This window comes from Momordica charantia (genome assembly GCF_013281855.1).
Source record: "Momordica charantia cultivar OHB3-1 chromosome 9 unlocalized genomic scaffold, Mcharantia_2.0 BLBB01000009.1, whole genome shotgun sequence".
NCBI classification, from domain to species: domain Eukaryota; kingdom Viridiplantae; phylum Streptophyta; class Magnoliopsida; order Cucurbitales; family Cucurbitaceae; genus Momordica; species Momordica charantia.
This window is the reverse complement of record NW_028275167.1, coordinates 30,836,899-30,856,600: the sequence shown is the minus strand read 5'-3', so window position 1 is coordinate 30,856,600 and position 19,702 is coordinate 30,836,899. Positions and strand designations below refer to the sequence as shown.

Sequence of the window (19,702 nt, the reverse complement as noted above, 5' to 3'; positions counted from 1 at the left end):
CATTTTTTGATTAGTCAACTAATGGTCAAATTTCAAGCACCTTTATATTTAACTAGTAAGAAACACGTTTATTGCACGTAGAATCTTGTAGTTCTAAATTAAAGTAAAACTAATAGTGTTTTTTAAGTTTATAATATTATCATTTTAAAGAAAGAAAGTGATTATATATAAATATAAATTCAAGGTATGATATTGTTGTAATAAAAGAAAATGATGAAATATTAGCATGGAAAGTAAGTACAAATTTGAAGTGTAAGAAATATGAAAAAGCACCGACGTACAAGTTTTTTTTTTTTTAATGAATGAACGTTCTTAATTTACCTCTAATTTTCTTGATTATAAATTATTATATTACATTTTATCTTTGTTAAATTGTGTGACGTTAAATCATTGAGTTTGTTCATTCTAGAATGAAAAAGAAAGGTAAGAGTGAGAGAAAGAGTAAACCCTAAAAGGTCCAACCTGATGATATTGAGAGGGATAAAAATTATTTGTTTACCCTAACTTTGTAAAAATAATTACAACATTTCACATATATGAATCAAAAGCATCACTTTAAAAAATAAATAAATAAAAATCAAACTCATAAGCATTTTTATTATCCAAATTATGAGAATAATAGAATTTTGCTTTATCTCGATTCCATCGACCACCATCTTGACACATCGTACTCTAGAATTTCTTTCAATCTGAACAATGATAAATTTGGGAAAGTGAACCGATGCCATCAACTCAGCTCTAATTTGGGTTCTCTTCACTATCAATTCTCCTCTCGATCACTCATATGTACATTGTTGTTGTCGTTGCTAAAGCAAGAGAGTAATCTTCATACCTTCATACCACTTGGAAAATTTTCCACTTTGTTCCATCCAGCACCTCTTGATTTTTGGTTGGCATGAGAAAGAGAGGACACATATTTATATATGGATTGGAAGGGGATTAGGAAGATGAAAGGATTAGGAGAGGGTATGTGATAATTGGAAGGGGGTTAGGAAGATGAAAGGATTGGGGCAGGGTATGTGGCAGATGAAAGGAGTTAAAAAAAAATCAATGAGAAAGATAAAATTAATGAAAGAATAATTAATAGAGAGAAATTAGTAAGAGAAAATAGGGAAATTTAGAGGGATGAGATCGTGAGAGAAGAGATAAATTGAGAGAGAAAGTTTGTATTTAAATGACACAATTGCCATCAAAAGAAAAGTGAAGAGAGTTATAATGAAAGGACAAAAATGATATATAAAAGTTTCTCCTCGTCCAGATTACATCTAAATTAAGAAATTCATCGCATTAAAAGGATATTTTAAGTAGCCCTACCAGTGTCCAAGATACTTATCAAATAGTTGGGGAAGCGACGTCATATTAAAGATTTCTCCTAATATTTTTGTAAATGGCTTTATGCTGACGTGACTTGTTATAATAGATGGAAAACTTGCCTTTTATGCTGATGCGGATACTTTTTCCTATCTTTTAAACGCGTCATCAATTTTAAATTAATTGCAAACTTATATCTTTTTTTTCCCCAAATTCGATCCAGAGATGTTTAATGTTTTTAGGTTAAATTACAAATTTAATCATCGAAATTATAAAATTTGTGTCTAATAGGTCATTGAACTTTAAAAGATATTTAATAGATCATAACTTTCAATTTTTTTGTCTAATAAATCCAACTAAATAGATGAATTTTAAAAAATATCGAATATGTCTAAAATCTATTAGATATGAATGGGAAGTTCATGAAACTATTAGACGCAAAATTTAGAGACATATGAGATAGTACTTTTTAAAATTTAAAAAGGCACAAAATTTTAAGTTAAATGATTTATTAGAGAGTTTATATATTATAAAAAAAAAAGCTAAAGGTTTATGCACCAAATTTATAATTTAACTTTTTTCTTACAAGGTTTAATTTTTTTTAAGAAAAAGTATAGCATTACAAATATGAAGTTCGGGATATAAACTTTGGACCTAAAAAATAATTACTAATGTCTTAATTAATTGAACTATAATTAATTATTTATAATTAAACCACCATGAAACGATTAAGCAAAGAAGGGAGCTTCGCCTTAATTGATGAAAAGAAAATAATAAATAAAGGGAAAATATTATATTAAAAAGTTTAAAATTAAAAAGAATTCCCTTTAATTTGAGTGGTAAGTACAAAACAATTACATAAAATACTATAGAACGATTCATACTTCATAGCTGGTGTTTGTTGATCAATATGATCTGTTTTCCAGCCGAGCCAGCCACCCAACTGTTCCGACATGTCGATTTCAAGAATCGACAGTTTAAGGAAACGGTAACTTCTAAAGACTAAACTCGTTGTTTTGCAAAAGTAGGTCAAAATGGAGAGGCAGTCAATAATAGTGGCAAATAATGCGACGACGTTTCCTCGTGGGGTTGAGTTTCTTGAATATTAAGGTTCTTACCGAACCCCATTAACAGTCGATTTAAAGATCATAGTGTTTGAATTTCCTTATCTAAAAAAGGGTCAACAACATTTAATTAATTTAAAAAAAAAGAAAATGAGAAAATGTTAAATTGGTCAATTCCCTTGTTATGTCTATATATTATTACAATATAACAATAACAGTGGGCGCCATGTCTAACTTTTTTGTTTCCTTCTAAAACAAAAATTGAAAATTCAACGCCAATATAATTGTTCAACTAGTTAAGATATATATTATTAAATAAAAAGTCGGATAATATTCGCATCTCCGTCCATAAAACGTTTACCATTGAATTTGTCTAAACAGGATTACTACTAATTCCAAACTCCACAAAATATTTTCTTTCCTTTGAATGCCCAACAAAGTCAACCGGTTGAGAAGATTAGTCAAGACTAATGCAATGGGTTTGGTGTATTTACAATAAGGTTAAATGTGTATGGAGTTTGGTGTATTTACAATAAGGTTAAATGTGTATGGAGTTGGTTTTGATTTTGTCTCTAATTTTTAAAACGTTTTAATTTGATTTTTTGTATGTATTGATTTTTTGTCCATAAGTCATTAGTTTAATTAATTACTATCACCAAACATGAAATAAATTAACAAAATAATGATACTGTATCAAAATACACTATATTACCAACTTCAACATAACTTAAGACATCTATACCTCTCATCAAAAAGTCTAGGTTCGATTCCCCACCCAATATTGTATTTAAAAAAATAACAATTTATTAGTTTAGTTTAAAATAATCAGTATATTTTAATTTAATGAAACAAACATATAAATCCCTCCCAAAATTAAAAGCTTGAAATGAAAATTTACCTTATAACTTGTATGTCAACTCTAAAATTCTTTTAAAAAACTTTCGATTCTAAAAGATCTAGGGAGACAAATTGAAAATATCTTCAAAATAGGTTGATTTTTCCATATAATATTTGTAGGACAATTAAAATTAGAGTCAATTGTGTATCTCCTTCCCTACTCCATCGTTTGTTTAGCCCATAAAAAAAAATATATCACTATTCTTTTAATCTTTTAACGCTTAATCCAAAGTTTTAAAATATTAAGGACTATATCATTATTCTTTTAACCTATGGTTTTCTATCTATAAAAATTAAGCTCAAAAGCATTACCCTTATAAAATTTTGAAAACAACATGTGCAGTTTTTAAATTTTTGGTTTTTACTTTTGAAATTTGTCGAAGAATTCAAATAGAGAGGGTGAAAATTTTAGTAATGAAATTATTAAAAAAAGAAACACATAATTTTTAATTTATGAAAAGGCAGCTAAATTATATATATTTAAGGTTTTGAATAGTAAGATTAGACAGGAGGGGATGGAAGGTCAAAAGGGTAAAGTTGGAAAGATGGAATGGAATAGGGCCAAATTGTGTTGGTTGGGGATTGAATTTTGATTTATTAGCATTGGGATTTAGGAACAGGAATTAGAATACGCGGCTTTGCCTCCCTTTTTCTCTCGGCTTCCCCGTCCACCTGGCCACTTCACTTTTCATTATTACCGCTTCGGCTTCGGGTTTAAAAATCCCGCCCCCAACTGCAACTGCAACTGCCCTCTTCAAACCAATCCCTCAATTAATTCATTTCTTCAATCCAATTCCACCCCATCTTTAATCTCTCTTTTTCCCACGGATGCGCGACCCGGTTGAGGAAGTTGTGAGCCTCGAAATGGATCCACCGGAGGAAATTTATGGCGCCGATGACTATGATGATTTTTCTTTTGTTTGTTCAAATCCGGACGGCTCTCCGATCAGTGCAGAAGATGCCTTCGTTAACGGCCAGATTCGCCCCGTCTTCCCCGTGTTCGACCAACGCCTTCTGTTTTCCCAGACGAAGGCGGAGGAAACGACGTCGCTTCCGCTTCCGGTTCGAGTTCGACCCCAGGCCCAGTTGAAGAAGCTATTCATGGAAGACGAAGAACTTCGTTCGGATACTCAGGATTTGACACGTGTTGCGCCGGAAATATACTGTGAGTGGTCCCCGCGGAAGGTGGGGGAGGCGGCGCCGGAGCTGGGGAAGAAGAGCTACTCCACGGGGTTCTCGAAGCTGTGGAGGTTCGGGGACAGGATTCGCCGGAGCAGCAGCGACGGCAAGGAGGCGTTCGTGTTCTTGAGAAGTCCGTCGTCGGGCGGCGGCGGCGAGGCGAAGTTAAAGGCGAATGGAGGGTCGGGGTCGGGGTCAGGGTCAGGGAGGCGGACGAAAGGGGAAAGGGAAACGGCGTCGTGTTATCACGAGCGGCATTACGCGAGAAATAGAGCGGAGAACGAGATGAATAAACGGAAATCGTATCTGCCGTATAGGAGTAATCTCGTGGGCTTCTTCACCAGCGTTAATAATAATAATAATAATAATAATAATAATGGTCTCACAAGAAATCCTCACTCCTTCTGAGTTCTGCAGCAGCATTGGAATTGTTTTTTTTTTTTTTTAACTTATTTGTTGATTTATTAACTCATTGTCTATTTTATTCATTAATTTATTTCTTGTTTATCTTTTGAGATGGGATATTTCTGAAAGAAACCTCAATCTTTAGCCGGACTAATATGAAAGAAATTATTGCAATTACCCATAATGTGGCGAATTTTCTTACACAGTTGGATTAACAAGACATAAAATACTAGTATTCAAAATTATATATATTTAATTGGGATATATGAAAATTTTTTAATTCACACCCATTGTTATTAAATGAGGTAGCTACATTGTGACAACATCATTTAATAATTCTTTAGTATAAATAAAAAGCTATATGATAATTAAGAATAAAAATTATATATTTAATTTTACTTATAAGAACTAGTAAAAAATAATACTTTTTTCCATTGGAGATTGAAGCTTCAGTTTTAATTAAATAGATATAATCAAATTAAGAAATATGATACAAGTTTCATGTTTTAATGAATTAGAAATTAATTCCCTTTCAGATAAGTTTTCCTAATTTGTTAGGGATTTATTTATTAGAGATAATTTCTATTTAAAAGATGATAAATTAATCCCTATTATAAATAGAGGAGCTAACATTAATCACCCTATTCCTGTGAGTCTCCTTCCCTAGGAATTTTTGTTTTCCAGGTAAAGGTTGATTGATGTTTTTGATTCTTTGTAGATTGTGAGATCTAAATGAATTTCAGCTGTTCTTTATTTTCTTTATATTTCCATATTTTATGTGATTAACCCAAACTATTGCTTTTTATTAATTTATTGACACTCAATTATTAATATTACATTTTGTCATTTAGAATTTTGGATTCGTAATTGTTGTAAATATTTCAATAGCATAATTGATTACCACCCATTTCTTTAATTATATTATGAAAGCTATGTAATCAGTCAATCAAACGTTTGGTATTTTTTTAATTATATTTTGGGTTGTTTGTTGACAAGGAAAATAATTAAAGGTAGATTACTTGATTATCCAATACATAGGTTACGTTGTTAATTAGGACTTTCCAACAACCCTAACCAATTTAGGATAATTAAACCTTAAATATATTCTTGGCTGGATCCTTAATTATGAATGTTGTTTAATTTTATCCCTTTTTTAATTCTTATCTACTCTTATTAATTTCTTGCAATAATTATTCTAAAAGAAAAAACAAAAATCTTTCAATAATTTTTTAAAAGCTCTCCAGACTTGAAAATAACATATTCTTTTTTTTTTTTTAATTATTGTTATTGGTTGGATTGTAAAGTTTTAAGAGGCGTGAATTTGGTTGAAATAAGTTGAAGAAATGTGGAACATGGAATTCTAATCCGCAGTGAGGAATTCTCACCTCACCCATCGCTTTCCTTGAATTTCCCTATCCCCAAATTGTCTTCTAAATTCTTTCAGTTGGGCGTTGGCCCCCATTTTCCTCCATCCCTATTCCCTTCTCTTTTATTAGGGTTTTCACTTTTCAGCGTCGAATTTATCATCATAGCATGGCCCCCAGTTTCAAGAATTGTATGCTCCTCTGCTGCACACCCAAGGTTTCGGTAAGTTAGCTTAACCTAATTACGATAATCTCTCTACCCTGCCCTTAATTTACTTTTGACCACGATCAACTTATGTAACATGATACTTAGCTCCATGAATTTGTAAGCATTTAAAAAAATAATTAAATTATCTGTAAGAGTAAAGTTTCTAACTATTTAAAAAGTTGATTGAATTTATTTTAGTTTTTCTTTTCTAAATAGTTTAATTCTTTTTCTAAATTTATGTCAATATAAAAAGAAGGTATTTATGTGAATGTGTACTTTCAAATAGAATATACAATTTGAAATTTTACAAAAATTAGTATAGTCCAAATCAAACTTAAACTCAAATGTGAAATAAAATACATTAAGAACCGTTAAATTTATGATATTTTTTAACAAATATTTCAATATTTTTTAAAATACAGATTAATTTTATGTCGTAATTTATGTATAAAAGATTAAAATGTAAAAATTTTGCTAATGGTTAAAAATTCCCTCGTGATGCCTAGCCAAAAGATATACTCAAGTATTGTTCCCTTTAAAAAAATGAATCTATTGTACTTGATAATTTAGGCCCATGGATAAGGGCTTGGCTGTTGATCGTGGTCCCATCATTTGAGTTTTTTTTTTTCTTTTTTAATTCTCAGTATTTGATATATTCAACTGATAAGTTTGGACCTCTCCTTTGTCTAGATGGTTAGGCTCTCTTTGTTCTGTTGTTGCCCAATGAAACTTGCCCTTTAATGTAATCATTCTTTTTTTCCTCAAAAATAAATTATTTCTTGAAGTCACAACTTTTTTTTTAATTAATTATAACCCAAAAAAGTAGACCAATTAAGGGATATGAAAATAAGACTTGTAAAATTAAATATTAGGTTACTGAAAACTTTATGACTTTTTTACCTGTATTTTAGAAAAATATTAGTGAGACTATGAGAAGTTATTATTCAATTAGTTATCTTATTTATATTTCTAGAATTTATATCAGATTTCAAAAAATAAAGCTAAGAACACTTTTCCTATATATAAAAAATAAAACCAAATGTTTCTTAAAAACAAAATAGTTGAATAGGCTCTACATTCATTAGTCATAACTTTGAAATGTCTACATCTAATACCTGGCATTAAGTATATAGTTTTTTATATAACTTATTTTTAGTACATTTTGGAATTCGAACTCACGATCTTTTGGTAAGAAATAAGTATTTTAACCAATTGAAATAGGCTCAAGTTAGCTATAGTTTTTAATATAATAATATAATAACCAATTCGGTGAAGCGACACATTTGATTTCTTTTTAATTATTTTATACCAGACAAGATCCAAATATAATTCTCAATCATTGACCATTATAAGGATTAAACATTAAAGCTACAGTTAATAAAAATGATAATTTAAATATATGAATATACAGTAACTGCAAAGTGGGTAAGTTAAATATAGTTAATCCAGTGGTGTAACATATCTCGAAGTTTTGAATAACGAGAAGAAAAAAAAAGTTTGGATTGCTCTAGCATTTAATATATATCAGAGATAGATCTTGAAATGGATCAGAAACTAAATTTAAAATTAAAAAAAGTTATGATGTTCTTGCTATAATTGGTGTTTATTATTTTATTTTAATTGCTCATTGATCTTCTATCTACGATTTTTTTTCTTAATTTGCATGTCTTGCGCCTTACACTCCCCCCATATCCTCAATATTTTTTTCCTATTACATTCTCATACATGTGGCTAATTACCAAATTCATCCTATATTATTTTCAATTTGATCCCATATTTTTAAAAGTTTCACTTTAGTCCACAAATTATATCCAACGCATTTTTACCCATTCAAAATCACTAAGTTTTTTTTTTTAACTTGTCCTAGACCTTAACACAATTAATCAAATACGAATTCACAATCTCTTAGTTAGAGATGTTTATCAATTAAGTTATGCTCACATTGACAATAGAAACATAAATTGATTATTACCAATTAATTTTGAGTACCATAATCTAATATTTTTAAAGCTTAGTCAAATTATAAACATGAAATTGAAGGTACATTGATGATTTCACATTCTTATTATTATAACAAGACTATAATAATTAAAATAAAATCAATGCATTAACACCTTCCATTTTTCTTCTTCTTTTGTAAAGGTCTCCTGTCCCCAACACATTGTGGCTTTTCCATTACCCTGACCCCTTGCAAAAAAGTAGAGCTAAATTTGAGGAATTCAAAAAGGGCCCCATATGTTTGACAAATTTAGGAATTCTCATATAAAATCAAAGAAGTTGGTTTTGACCCCAGATTCCCCAATGGTAATAATAATTCACAATACCCATGCCTCCCTTTTACTAACTAATAAAAATAATTGCATCTGTTTTCTTTTCTCACATGGTTCTAATTTTTCCAAAGAAAAAAAAATTACATTTTAATTTATGATCACATTTCACAATGTGTGGCCACGTGGCGGTCATTGAACGGGTATATTAGTTGACTCGTCAACCCAGGCCACCGGCATGGACGTTGACCCCTCTCCACCACTTTCTTCTTTCTTTCCACTTTTCCTCCATCAATCATTTTGCATCCAAACAGTGCTCACCACCTCACATTTTTTCTAATCACAGCCGTCCATCCAAATTCCTTCTCCAAATACACGGCTGTGATGATCTTCACCTACCCAATCAGCCATCCTTTAATTTTCATTCCCACCATTAAATTTATCACACACAAACACACCCATCAAAATCACATATTTCCCTTTTGCAATTTGGACAGTTTTAGAAATTCCAATTTCTTATTAGTTTCTTTTTCATTGTTTCATTTTGTAAATTATTTAATTTTTGTCAACTAATTACGCATAATTACATGCCATTAATAGTATATTAGGATCAAGGATATGACGCGTAGTGTATAATTAAATTTTATGCGAGAAAGCCAACCGGGAGACCTAGAAAAAATAAATAAAAAGTGAAGGGTCTTTCCAACGTCATTTTCCCATTATCTAATCGTGGAAGGAAAAAAAAAAAGAAAAGAAAAAGAAATTTCACGCTCTAATTAAGAAAATGCCAAGTGGGAAAATTAATTAAATTTTATTCATTAATATATTTGGTTGGTTCTATTATATATATTGGACTGCTCTTGCCCAGTATGGTGTATGGTTTATAAGCTTGCTCATCAATTCTTCTTTCCAACAACATTAACCTGAGAACTGAGACGCAGAGGTCTGATTTTGATTCTCTAATTTCTTCATCCATTTTTTTTTTGTTTTTTAATTTATATATATTCTGGGTTACGTTCTTCCGATCCTCCAGGAGCTCGGTCGAAATTTTGCCATCTGTTGCATGGTTCTATTATTAGGATTCGCTAAATTGTTGATCTCTGTTTTGAGTGTTGTTTGAATGTAGAAATAATCATTTGATTTGATTTGCTCCACCCATCTCTCTTCTTTGTCTGTGTTTTGTGTTTTGTTTTTTTAATTTGGGTTTTGGGTATTTGAAATTATAATTTGGGGACTGATTTGGAATAATCAGGAAGACATGGCGCAAGAGTCGTACGAGGAAGCCATTGCCGGACTCAAGAAGCTTCTCAGGTACACGATCATGGAGATCATCCCTCTCTTTTTTTTTTTTAAATAAAGCCACCGCAAATCGACGCGGTTCGGGCGGCGCCCACCACGTACGACCGACCCGATTCCCCCTCTGACACCCGAATTGATTGCAAAAGAGGGTTTCGTAACGGTTTCCGTTTTGTCTGGCGTCATGCAGCGAGAAAGCTGACCTTCAGGACGCCGCCGCCGCGAAGATCCGGCAGATAACCGCCGAGTTGTCGGCGACCACCGCCGGTTCAGATAGCTTCGACCCAGTGGATAGGATCAAAACCGGGTTCACACACTTCAAGAAATCGAAATTCGAGTACGATTACGTCCTTTTTTCTTCTTCTTCTTCCTTCTTTCTTTGTTCGAATATGCCGTATGCTCGATTCCTAATGAATCTGCCTGTCCTTATGCCATCACTCCTAATTCATTTCAAATCATAATCAATTAAAATTTAATCCGGTACAGTAATAATAATTATCAATGATAAAGAGAGTTATTTTTATTTTTGCTTCCCCAGGACGAATCCTGATTTGTTTGGTCAACTTGCGAAAGGCCAGAGCCCGAAGGTAAATATATTTAGTATTTTCACAATTTGAGAGAAAAATAGATAAAAAAAAAAAAAGCGTGGGAGCATGTAATTTGTATTTTCTTGGAGGGCCATGATAAGGGCACCACTGCAAAAATGCATTTATTGGGTTGGATAAGCTGTTGAATCAAAGAAGGTAATGGAATAATAAAAAGATAAAACAACCACTAAGAGACGTCCACGTGTAATGTGAATGGCAGTTTCTGGTATTTGCGTGTTCGGATTCCCGAGTTTGCCCTTCGCACATCCTGAATTTTCAACCGGGGGAGGCCTTCGTGGTCCGCAACATCGCCAACATGGTCCCACCATATGACAAGGTTGCCTAATCTGTCGCTGTCATATATTTTTTTTATTATTCTTATCCAATTAAATATTGTTAATTACCAATTTTGTTTTTCTAATTTTTAATTTGGCTGTTTGTAGACCAAATACTCAGGAGTGGGGGCGGCAGTTGAATATGCAATACTACACCTAAAAGTGGGTAATTTTATATTTTAAAATATATATATATATATATATATATATATATATATATATATATATATGGATATAGGATAATAAAAATTAACAAAAAATTTAATTAATATTTTAGGTGGAGAATATTGTGGTAATCGGACATAGCTGCTGTGGTGGCATCAAAGGCCTCATGTCCATCCCAGATGATGGAACCATTTCCAGGCAAGTTCCTTTTTGTTTGGGGTTTAATAATTTATTATCTGCATCTGGTTGGTTAAACTTAAATTAATTAATTTTGTTAACTAAGAGTTGGTCTTGGTTTAATTAATTTTTTTACCCCACCACTTGTTGTAATATATAAAAGTTTGGTGGGATTTTGGAGGTGAGTTTTTTGTGGCCATGTGATTGAGGAGTCATAAACTATGATATGATATGTTGGTTTACCAACCTGCCCTTCTTGCTTCCTGGCCCCAACAAAAACAAAACAAAAGAAATAAAAGCCCTTTAAGCTTTCCACTCTGGTGGTACCATATTCTTGGAGGAACCTGTACTGTGTATATATATATGTATATAAAGTTGTCAGAAAGGGTGGAGGGACATAACTTGCAAATTTGGAACTGTTCTCTTTACAATTCAGTGCTCAATGATAAGTACACTTCATTTCCTATCCTTTTTTTTTGTCTTTACACTTCATCACTTTTTTTTTCTTTCTTTCTTTTCTTTCCGTTTTGTGGGAATTACTATTTTGAACCCACTTCTATCTCTCTAGATTCTCAAAACCTTGATAGAGAGGAGTTTACACTTCTTTCACTAAAACCCGTTTTACGTGACTCATATCATATCACATGGATTATTAATTGATGAATAACGTAGCTTATGGACAAAACTTCCCTCCTGAAGATTCAAAAGGAAGTTCTTTTTGAATTCATGCGTGGTCCAGTAACATATAAACAAATGTATTTTTTAATCTTGTATAATTTATATCTCATTCTATATGCTATGAGACCACATAAGAATTCAGGAGAAGTTTCCTCAGGAGGGAAGTTTTTTCCGTAATTTATTCTTCGACCGCCCTTTTAAATTTTAGTAGGACTATTAAATGTAATAGAAACAGACCAATAAAAATATACCACATTGTCAACGTTAATATAGTTTAACCGATTAAAACATGTGTCTTCGATCAAAAGATCATGGAAATTGAATCCCGATTCCACACATGTTGTATTTATATATTCATATATACTGGAAGCTTTTACTAAGCCATGTATAGTATTAAATAGTGTTGTTCTAAAATTACCATGGGAGAACAAAGAAGGAATCATGTGTCTTGGGATTTACTTTTGAGAAGTTCAACAAAAGTAACGGTACTATTCCTTCCATTTTCAGTGATTTCATAGAGAACTGGGTGAAAATATGCGCACCTGCCAAAACCAAGATCCAATCAGAGGGCACCGAATTGAGTTTCGAGGACAAGTGCACAAACTGCGAGAAGGTAAAATAAAATGGCCATCCCAATGAATTTATGTATAAAAAATAAACCATGCAAATTCAAGAAGTTTGTTTTCTCTCTGTTTGTTTGATTGTAATACCAATCATTTATACAATGCAGGAGGCTGTGAATGTTTCCCTTGGAAACTTGCTGTCATATCCATTTGTAAGAGAATGCGTCGTCAACAAAAAACTCTTCATAAGGGGTGCACATTACAACTTTGTCTCCGGAGCTTTCGAGCTATGGAATCTTGACTTCAAAATTACACCTTCTCTAGCTGTCTAAAAATACCATACCATACGTCTGCGACCACGATAACCAAACCCGGCCGACCGATTGTTTTCGAGTTTCTTCCTTTCTTCAACGTTGTCCCGTCTGCTGCTTCTGTGATATATTTATTATATGAGGCTAATGAACTTGTACCTTCCCCTACAATAAGAGTTTGTGTTCCCTTTCATTTTGTTTCCTTGTTTTGAAAATGTTCCCTGTAATCCGATCCCCATCACTCTTGTAACATTATAAACAATAACTTCAATGAAATGTTTTTCTTCATTCTCTTTTGGAAGTAGCTGATCAAGCTCGCTGAATTTTATTCTATACTCATTTAACCATACAAAAAAGTGAGTACAATGAGATACTTCAATTTTCAATAGTTACAGAGCCATTGCAGAGTAGTAGATGGAAAGGTTTCTCACAGATTCCCTCATGGGATTGGATGTATGACTATTTTTCCAGTGGCTCGGCTGGTTTCAACATAAGAGAAGGCCTCCACGACCTGAGAGAATGGAAAAGGTCCTTTCGGGTCCACGATCGGCTTCACCTTCCCGCTTTCTAGGTATGGGTTCAGTTTCTTTAGAACTGCTCCATCTGAAGTGACCACAAATCTGAAACCAGGAGGCGTCAACGCACCGGTTAATGCCACCACGTTGCCACCTTCTTTCACTACCTTCACTGCCTTATCACACTGCCCTGTCATTTGGGAAACACAGACTCAGAATCTCATATTAGTAGCTAAATCCCAAGATCAGCAGTGTGATAAAATCTCACCAATTGCATCGTAGACTACGTCGAATTTTTCGGGCAAATCTTCAATGTTCTCCTTGGTGTAGTCAATGGCTAAATCCACACCCAAACTCTTCAAAAACTCTAACTTTCCAGTGCTTGCAGTGGCTGCAATTTTTGAAGCCCCAAACACATGTTTCGCTATCTGCAGCAAAACCAAATCCCAGAGCGTTCCATTCCAATAAGCAAAAAGGCAGAGATAAGTTGCAGAGACAATTTACCATTCATTCAAAAGCGAGAGAAATGACCTGAATGACTAGGCTTCCAACTCCACCGGCACCATTGAGAACGAGAATCGATTTGCCAGCTGAAAAGTTGGTTCTTACGAGACCTTCATAGGCTGTTTCAATGGCCAGAGGCAATCCAGCGGCCTGAACGAAATCGATATTCTTGGGTTTTAAGGCTAATAATTTCTCCTCCACGGCTGTGTACTCTGCAAGAGAACCGAACTGTTTGGGCCCTTCAAGAGCTTTTTCATTAATGTTGCCATAAACTTCGTCCCCTTCTTTTAGCTCCCTTACCTGACTGCCCACCTTTACCACCACTCCTGCTACATCATATCCTGGAACTGTCTGCACATAATCCCATACACTTTGATTCAAAATTGCATTGCCAAATTGCTAAAAATTATTTAGTATCCAATTTACACTTATAGATTGGAAATAGTTCCTAAACACCTCTATTATTATTTAAATCCATTTTATAAACATAAATGTGTACAGTTTAGCGTGTGGTTTGTCATTATCTGCAAATTTCTTCTATAAATATCAAGGGACATAAAAATGATTGAAGACCCATATTATAAAGATTTTTTTAGAAATAAAAGTTAAAACTCGTTTATTAACCATTTTCTTCCTTTCATGACTTACTTCTAAAGATCTTTTTGTAATTCTAACTAACAATTTAAAACTAAAAAGAATAAATTTCTAAAATCATTTTATAACATTTTACTGGCATCTTAAAATCTTAAAAGTATTTAAAATGTGGAAATTTTTTGTTGATAAATCAATTTAATTTTTGAAGTTTCAACAGTTTTTATCTATTTTTGTCTCTATATCAATTCTTCTTCATTATAGCGTAACAGTCTATTTTCGTCAATGGTTGTGGAAACAGGTGAAATCACGAGACCAAAAATTATTTAAATCATTTTATGAAAACAAAATGGTTTTACTAGAGGAATTCCTTGATGAACAGTGTCAACAGGGCTAGACATTACCGGCAACTGGATTCCAATATTTTCGCAGCAAACAAAGATACACACATAAAAGAGCGGGAAAAAAGAGGGTTACCGGAAGAGGAGAATCAGTGGCCTTGAACTTCCCCAGCATCCGCTTAGCATCGACAGGGTTAAGCGCAGCCGCAACGACCTTGATCAGAACCTGGTCCTCTTTCACTTCAGGCACCGAGACGCTGCTATCAAATTTCAACACATCGACGCCTCCATACTCACCGTAAACCCACGCCTTCATTTCCGATGGCACCGATATGACTTCGGATGCTACAGCGGAAGCCGGCGTCGATTGCGAACTGGCAGATACGCTCAAAGCTGGAATGCGAGAAACCGGCGAAGCCGCCGTCGCGGTGCCGTAACTGATCGTCTTCCGTTTGGTTTCCCGGAAAGCGAGGGAAAATGAGGGCCACAATTTGGAAGAGAGAGATTTGAATTGCGAAGGTGTGGATGCGAGAATCGCTTCCATTTTTCCCACTTCACAGTTTCCAGACGCTCCCACCACAGCTCTTATCTCGTTGCAAGAATCCGTACGAAGGGGCAATTATACCCTGCGGTCAGTACCACGAGTTCCTTCCTATTCCACCTCTAGATTCTCGCCAAATCATGTTTGAGCTTGCTTCCTCAAGTAGTGGAAAGGCAGTACGGCACATGCAGGGCCTACGTTTCAAAGCCCACATGATTAGTGGGCCGTGGGCCTCTATCATGTGGGCTTGTCAAGTAAAGGACAAGCCCACAGACTTGAAGCAGGCCTGTCACCCAGTTTGGTCCACCGCTAATTTCCGGGATTTTTTTTAATATTGTTTTTAATTAATCTTATTTTTAAAATAATGTTGATTTATTAGAAAAATGAAATAAAAATGCAACTTTAGAAACTTATTCAAAATGTATTGCTGTTTTAAAAAAGGGGTAAAACAGTAATATTTTTTAAAACAGCAATATTTTTTTAATAAGTTTTCAAAGTTGCATTTTTTTTTCATTTTTCTAATAAATCAACATTATTTTAAAAATAAGTTTAATTAAAAACAATATTAAAAAAACCCTAATTTCTGCCCCTCCTATCATTTAAATTTTTTTTTTACTAAAATCATCTCTTATTGACTTTTTTGTACTAAAAATAATTTGTTTTTTTTTCATGGTCATAATCATGCGTTGTCATTTCAATTCATTTTTTTTTCTTTGAGAGGATGATTTTTTTTTTAAATTAAAATTATGCTGGGAAGTTGAATTCAAATTGACAAAATATTTTGGAGAAAATTAGTTATACAAGAAAAAACATGTGCTATAAAATTATAAATTTTGTGATGGCTGGATCAGGGTGTCCCGCAGACTTCGTCACCTTCTGTAAAAGAGAGATCTTTTTTTATAATCTGCAATTAAATCGCCTCCGCTTTTAAATTGATATGCCCAACCCGCAGTTATTTGATTTCAATCCGCTGGCTTGATTTAATCTCATCTTGCAACACTAAAACCCTAGCATGAGGTGATTGAATATCTTCGAGTTTAGTCATTGTCTCTTCTCTTGATCCAATTTTTTTGTTTCATCTGTTTGTAAACGGGTCTGCTTTGGTTGGATGGAATATTTGAACTTTATTAGGGTTTAGAGGAAGGGTACTCCATTTTTGTGGATTCAGTTCAGGTAATTGTGCAGAGTATAAATCCGGGGGTTTCTGTGTATCTCTCTGTTTTCTCTAGGTTTAGGACATTGCACTTATGGATCTTCTCCAGTCATACACAGATCAAAAAGACGAGAACCATGACGGAAGCCCTAAACAGGTTACATCTTCGCCAGAAGCCTCTCCGCCCCGGCTACTTCCCTCCAAAACCTCGGCACCCAAGGTTGACGATACAATGTTAGCCCTCACGGTGGCCAACGCCAACCGGACCCTCTCGAAGCCAATAGACCCAACTCAACATATTGTTGCCTTCAACCCCACCTACGACCAGCTCTGGGCGCCCATTCAGGGTCCATCTCATCCCTATGCCAAGGATGGCATTGCGCAGGGCATGCGAAACCACAAGCTAGGGTTCGTTGAGGATGCGTCCATTGAACCATTTGTCTTCGATGAGCAGTACAACACTTTCCACAAATATGGATATGCTGCTGACCCCTCAGCTTCTGCTGGAAACAATTACATTGGCGACATGGAGGCTTTGCAGAAGAATGATGCCATCTCCGTGTATAACATCCCTCAGCACGAGCAGAAGAAGAGGAAGATCGAGAAGAAGAAGGAAATGAGTGAGAATGAGGATGTGGAAATGGATTTGAACCCGGATGAAGTTGAAAATCCAGCTAGTGATGTGTGGTTGATGAAGAATAGAAAGAGTCCATGGTCTGGGAAGAAGGAAGGTCTGCAAACTGAGCTCACTGAGGAGCAGAAGAAGTATGCGGAAGAGTATGCAAAGAAGAAAGGTGAAGAGAAAGGTGGTGAGAAGGCAGAAGTTACAGCGGATAAGAGTACTTTTCACGGTAAAGAGGAGAGGGATTATCAGGGCAGGTCTTGGATTGCACCCCCGAAGGACGCCAAGGCCACAAATGATCATTGTTATATACCCAAAAGATTGGTGCATACTTGGAGTGGGCACACAAAGGGTGTATCTGCTATTAGGTTCTTCCCCAAACATGGTCATTTGATTCTTTCAGCTGGTATGGATACCAAGGTGAAGATATGGGATGTGTTCAATTCTGGAAAATGTATGAGAACCTACATGGGTCACTCGCAGGCAGTTCGGGATATTTCATTTTGTAATGATGGGTCTAAGTTTTTGACTGCGGGATATGATAAAAAGATTAAGTATTGGGATACAGAAACAGGGCAAGTGATATCAACCTTCTCCACCGGGAAAATTCCTTATGTCGTTAAGCTTAATCCTGATGATGATAAGCAGAACATATTGTTGGCAGGGATGAGTGATAAGAAGATTGTTCAGTGGGATATGAACACGGGCCAGATTACTCAAGAGTACGATCAACATTTGGGAGCAGTGAATACCATTACATTTGTAGACAATAATAGAAGGTTTGTCACATCAAGTGATGACAAGTCCCTCCGTGTTTGGGAATTTGGGATCCCAGTTGTTATTAAGTATATTAGTGAGCCCCACATGCATTCCATGCCTTCCATTTCCGTTCACCCCAATACAAATTGGCTCGCAGCACAAAGTTTAGACAATCAAATTCTTATTTATAGCACTAGGGAGAGATTTCAGCTAAATAAGAAGAAGAGGTTTGCCGGGCACATTGTGGCTGGATATGCTTGCCAGGTCAATTTTTCACCAGATGGACGTTTTGTTATGTCGGGTGATGGTGAGGGTAAATGCTGGTTTTGGGACTGGAAAACTTGCAAGGTATTCAGAACTCTCAAGTGTCATGAAGGGGTATGCATTGGGTGTGAGTGGCATCCATTGGAGCAAAGTAAAGTAGCAACGTGTGGCTGGGATGGCCTGATAAAGTATTGGTAAGTAAATCCCTTTACCTATGAACTTTTAATGGAGGCTGTTTCTTTTACCCTTGGCCTTCAATATGACATTTTTTAAAAAAGTCCTGCAGTATGAGGGTCAAATATATGTTAAATTTGGGTTTTCTGCCGACTTATGGTGATCTTTATAACTCTTTGTATGAGATCTTCCGATTGACTTAACTCTTTAGTATTTGAATGCAATTTCTGTTATCCTCGTGCTTGTTAAATTTTGTTCAATAGACTGGCACTGAGTAGTTGGCTTATAGATTTCAGGTCATTTTCTGTTGTTTTTAAGAACTACCTTTAGATGTCATAGGACTTGAATACGAATTAAGCTCAGTGTGCTGATGGCATGCTGCTTTAATTTAGTGAATCCATTGCTCCACAATTATTGTAGATCCCATATTGTGCTAGAATACCTTAATGCCTTTTCTCAATTGAATAGGTGAGAACCTAATGATAGTTTTGCCTATGTGGTAATGACTATATCTCAGATATAAAAACCTTATGGTTTTGCCGGCTATCGCAATTGTTTTCTTGGCACTTTGTAATGTTCCTTCTGTCTTTCGACTCTATGTGGTTCTTGGATTTTGTTCATGCTGATAAATTTAGATTCCTCGATATTAAAGTTTGATCTACCATTTCACATTTTCGACTGTACTGTAGCTGTAGGTAAGTATGGATCATTCTGGATGGTTCTATCTGTCAATTTAAGTAGCCATGGCTATTTCTATTCTTCACCTTCTTGTAATGTATCAGATTGTATGTATCTTTACCATTTGACACATGATTGAATGCGACATAGGGTCAAAGTCCATTGATCAGGAATGGCCGTGTAACGATATCTGTTGGCCAACATTTCTGCTCTTGCTAAATTTTTCCCCAAGGATCGTACTATAGAAGATTAATATTTATTTTTGTGGAGTGCAGGGACTAGTTTCGAGCTTTGATATGTCAGCGCTTGCTAAGATTGACCCGACTGTGGAAACCACTTGCCTGGGACGTTTGGCCTCAAGAACAAGGAAATCTCTCGGTGAAAAATCTGCCTTTCAAAAAATGAATGTATCTTAACTTGAATTTTGTGTTAGATCATCTTAGTTTAGTCACCCAAGCTCATTGTACTGTTAGCTCTTTTACATTTTTTGTATACTGAATTAGTACAAAATTACTTCTTTCTACTTTATGGTGTACTTCATCTTTCTCACTTGTTTTCATTTAGGAATGAACGATTCACTTGTATAATTACAGGCGCTATAAGGGCAAAATTATATTTGAGATTTGATTTGATTGGATGTCAGTGGATGGAAATAATATATTTGAGAATAATATTGTTATAGATAATTGATGACTATGGTCGATTTTTGGTGGAAATATTAAAAGATTTTAACAGGAATGGTTGTTGTGTTGG

The 19,702-nt window shown here is 34.5% G+C and overlaps 4 protein-coding genes across 7 annotated transcripts; 3 read left to right on the top strand and 1 right to left on the bottom strand.

The window, feature by feature from the left end:
• The first annotated feature begins 3,903 nt into the window (after window positions 1-3,903).
• LOC111019169 (uncharacterized) lies at window positions 3,904-5,041 on the top strand. The gene has a single exon (XM_022295495.2). The coding sequence runs from the start codon at window positions 4,101-4,103 to the stop codon at window positions 4,857-4,859; it is 759 nt and encodes a 252-aa protein (XP_022151187.1). The 5' UTR covers window positions 3,904-4,100; the 3' UTR covers window positions 4,860-5,041.
• A 1,251-nt stretch (window positions 5,042-6,292) lies between these two features.
• LOC111019165 (carbonic anhydrase 2) lies at window positions 6,293-13,095 on the top strand. 4 transcript variants are annotated; one of them, XM_022295486.2, is made up of 9 exons: window positions 6,293-6,443; window positions 9,948-10,006; window positions 10,182-10,328; window positions 10,530-10,578; window positions 10,799-10,915; window positions 11,022-11,075; window positions 11,191-11,276; window positions 12,441-12,546; window positions 12,664-13,095. In XM_022295486.2, the coding sequence occupies exons 1-9, from the start codon at window positions 6,390-6,392 to the stop codon at window positions 12,826-12,828; spliced, it is 837 nt and encodes a 278-aa protein (XP_022151178.1). In that variant the 5' UTR covers window positions 6,293-6,389; the 3' UTR covers window positions 12,829-13,095. The 4 variants fall into 4 exon arrangements, with proteins under 4 accessions (XP_022151178.1, XP_087974280.1, XP_022151179.1 ...); XM_088118154.1 differs by having other exon boundaries at window positions 6,325-6,443; window positions 9,952-10,006; XM_022295487.2 differs by lacking the exon at window positions 6,293-6,443 and adding an exon at window positions 9,508-9,638.
• Window positions 13,096-13,109: 14 nt separating this feature from the next.
• LOC111019164 (NADPH-dependent alkenal/one oxidoreductase, chloroplastic) lies at window positions 13,110-15,333 on the bottom strand. The gene is made up of 4 exons (XM_022295485.2): window positions 14,895-15,333; window positions 13,854-14,177; window positions 13,591-13,750; window positions 13,110-13,512 (listed from the first exon to the last, which is right to left on the bottom strand). The coding sequence occupies exons 1-4, from the start codon at window positions 15,300-15,302 to the stop codon at window positions 13,247-13,249; spliced, it is 1,158 nt and encodes a 385-aa protein (XP_022151177.1). The 5' UTR covers window positions 15,303-15,333; the 3' UTR covers window positions 13,110-13,246.
• Window positions 15,334-16,130: 797 nt separating this feature from the next.
• LOC111019157 (Transducin/WD40 repeat-like superfamily protein) lies at window positions 16,131-19,586 on the top strand. The gene is made up of 3 exons (XM_088118153.1): window positions 16,131-16,316; window positions 16,529-18,291; window positions 19,225-19,586. The coding sequence occupies exons 2-3, from the start codon at window positions 16,547-16,549 to the stop codon at window positions 19,229-19,231; spliced, it is 1,752 nt and encodes a 583-aa protein (XP_087974279.1). The 5' UTR covers window positions 16,131-16,316; window positions 16,529-16,546; the 3' UTR covers window positions 19,232-19,586.
• Window positions 19,587-19,702: the final 116 nt, after the last annotated feature.

Coding starts and splice junctions, on each gene's coding strand:
- LOC111019157 (XM_088118153.1), top strand. CDS start 16,547: ATGGATCTTCTCCAGTCATACACAGATCAAAAAGACGAGAACCATGAC.
- LOC111019165 (XM_022295486.2), top strand. CDS start 6,390: ATGGCCCCCAGTTTCAAGAATTGTATGCTCCTCTGCTGCACACCCAAG. Junction 6,444..9,947: donor GCTGCACACCCAAGGTTTCG/GTAAGTTAGCTT, acceptor TGGAATAATCAG/GAAGACATGGCGCAAGAGTC. Junction 12,547..12,663: donor AGTGCACAAACTGCGAGAAG/GTAAAATAAAAT, acceptor TATACAATGCAG/GAGGCTGTGAATGTTTCCCT.
- LOC111019169 (XM_022295495.2), top strand. CDS start 4,101: ATGCGCGACCCGGTTGAGGAAGTTGTGAGCCTCGAAATGGATCCACCG.
- LOC111019164 (XM_022295485.2), bottom strand. CDS start 15,302: ATGGAAGCGATTCTCGCATCCACACCTTCGCAATTCAAATCTCTCTCT. Junction 14,178..14,894: donor CCACTGATTCTCCTCTTCCG/GTAACCCTCTTT, acceptor GATTATGTGCAG/ACAGTTCCAGGATATGATGT. Junction 13,513..13,590: donor CGTAGTCTACGATGCAATTG/GTGAGATTTTAT, acceptor CCCAAATGACAG/GGCAGTGTGATAAGGCAGTG.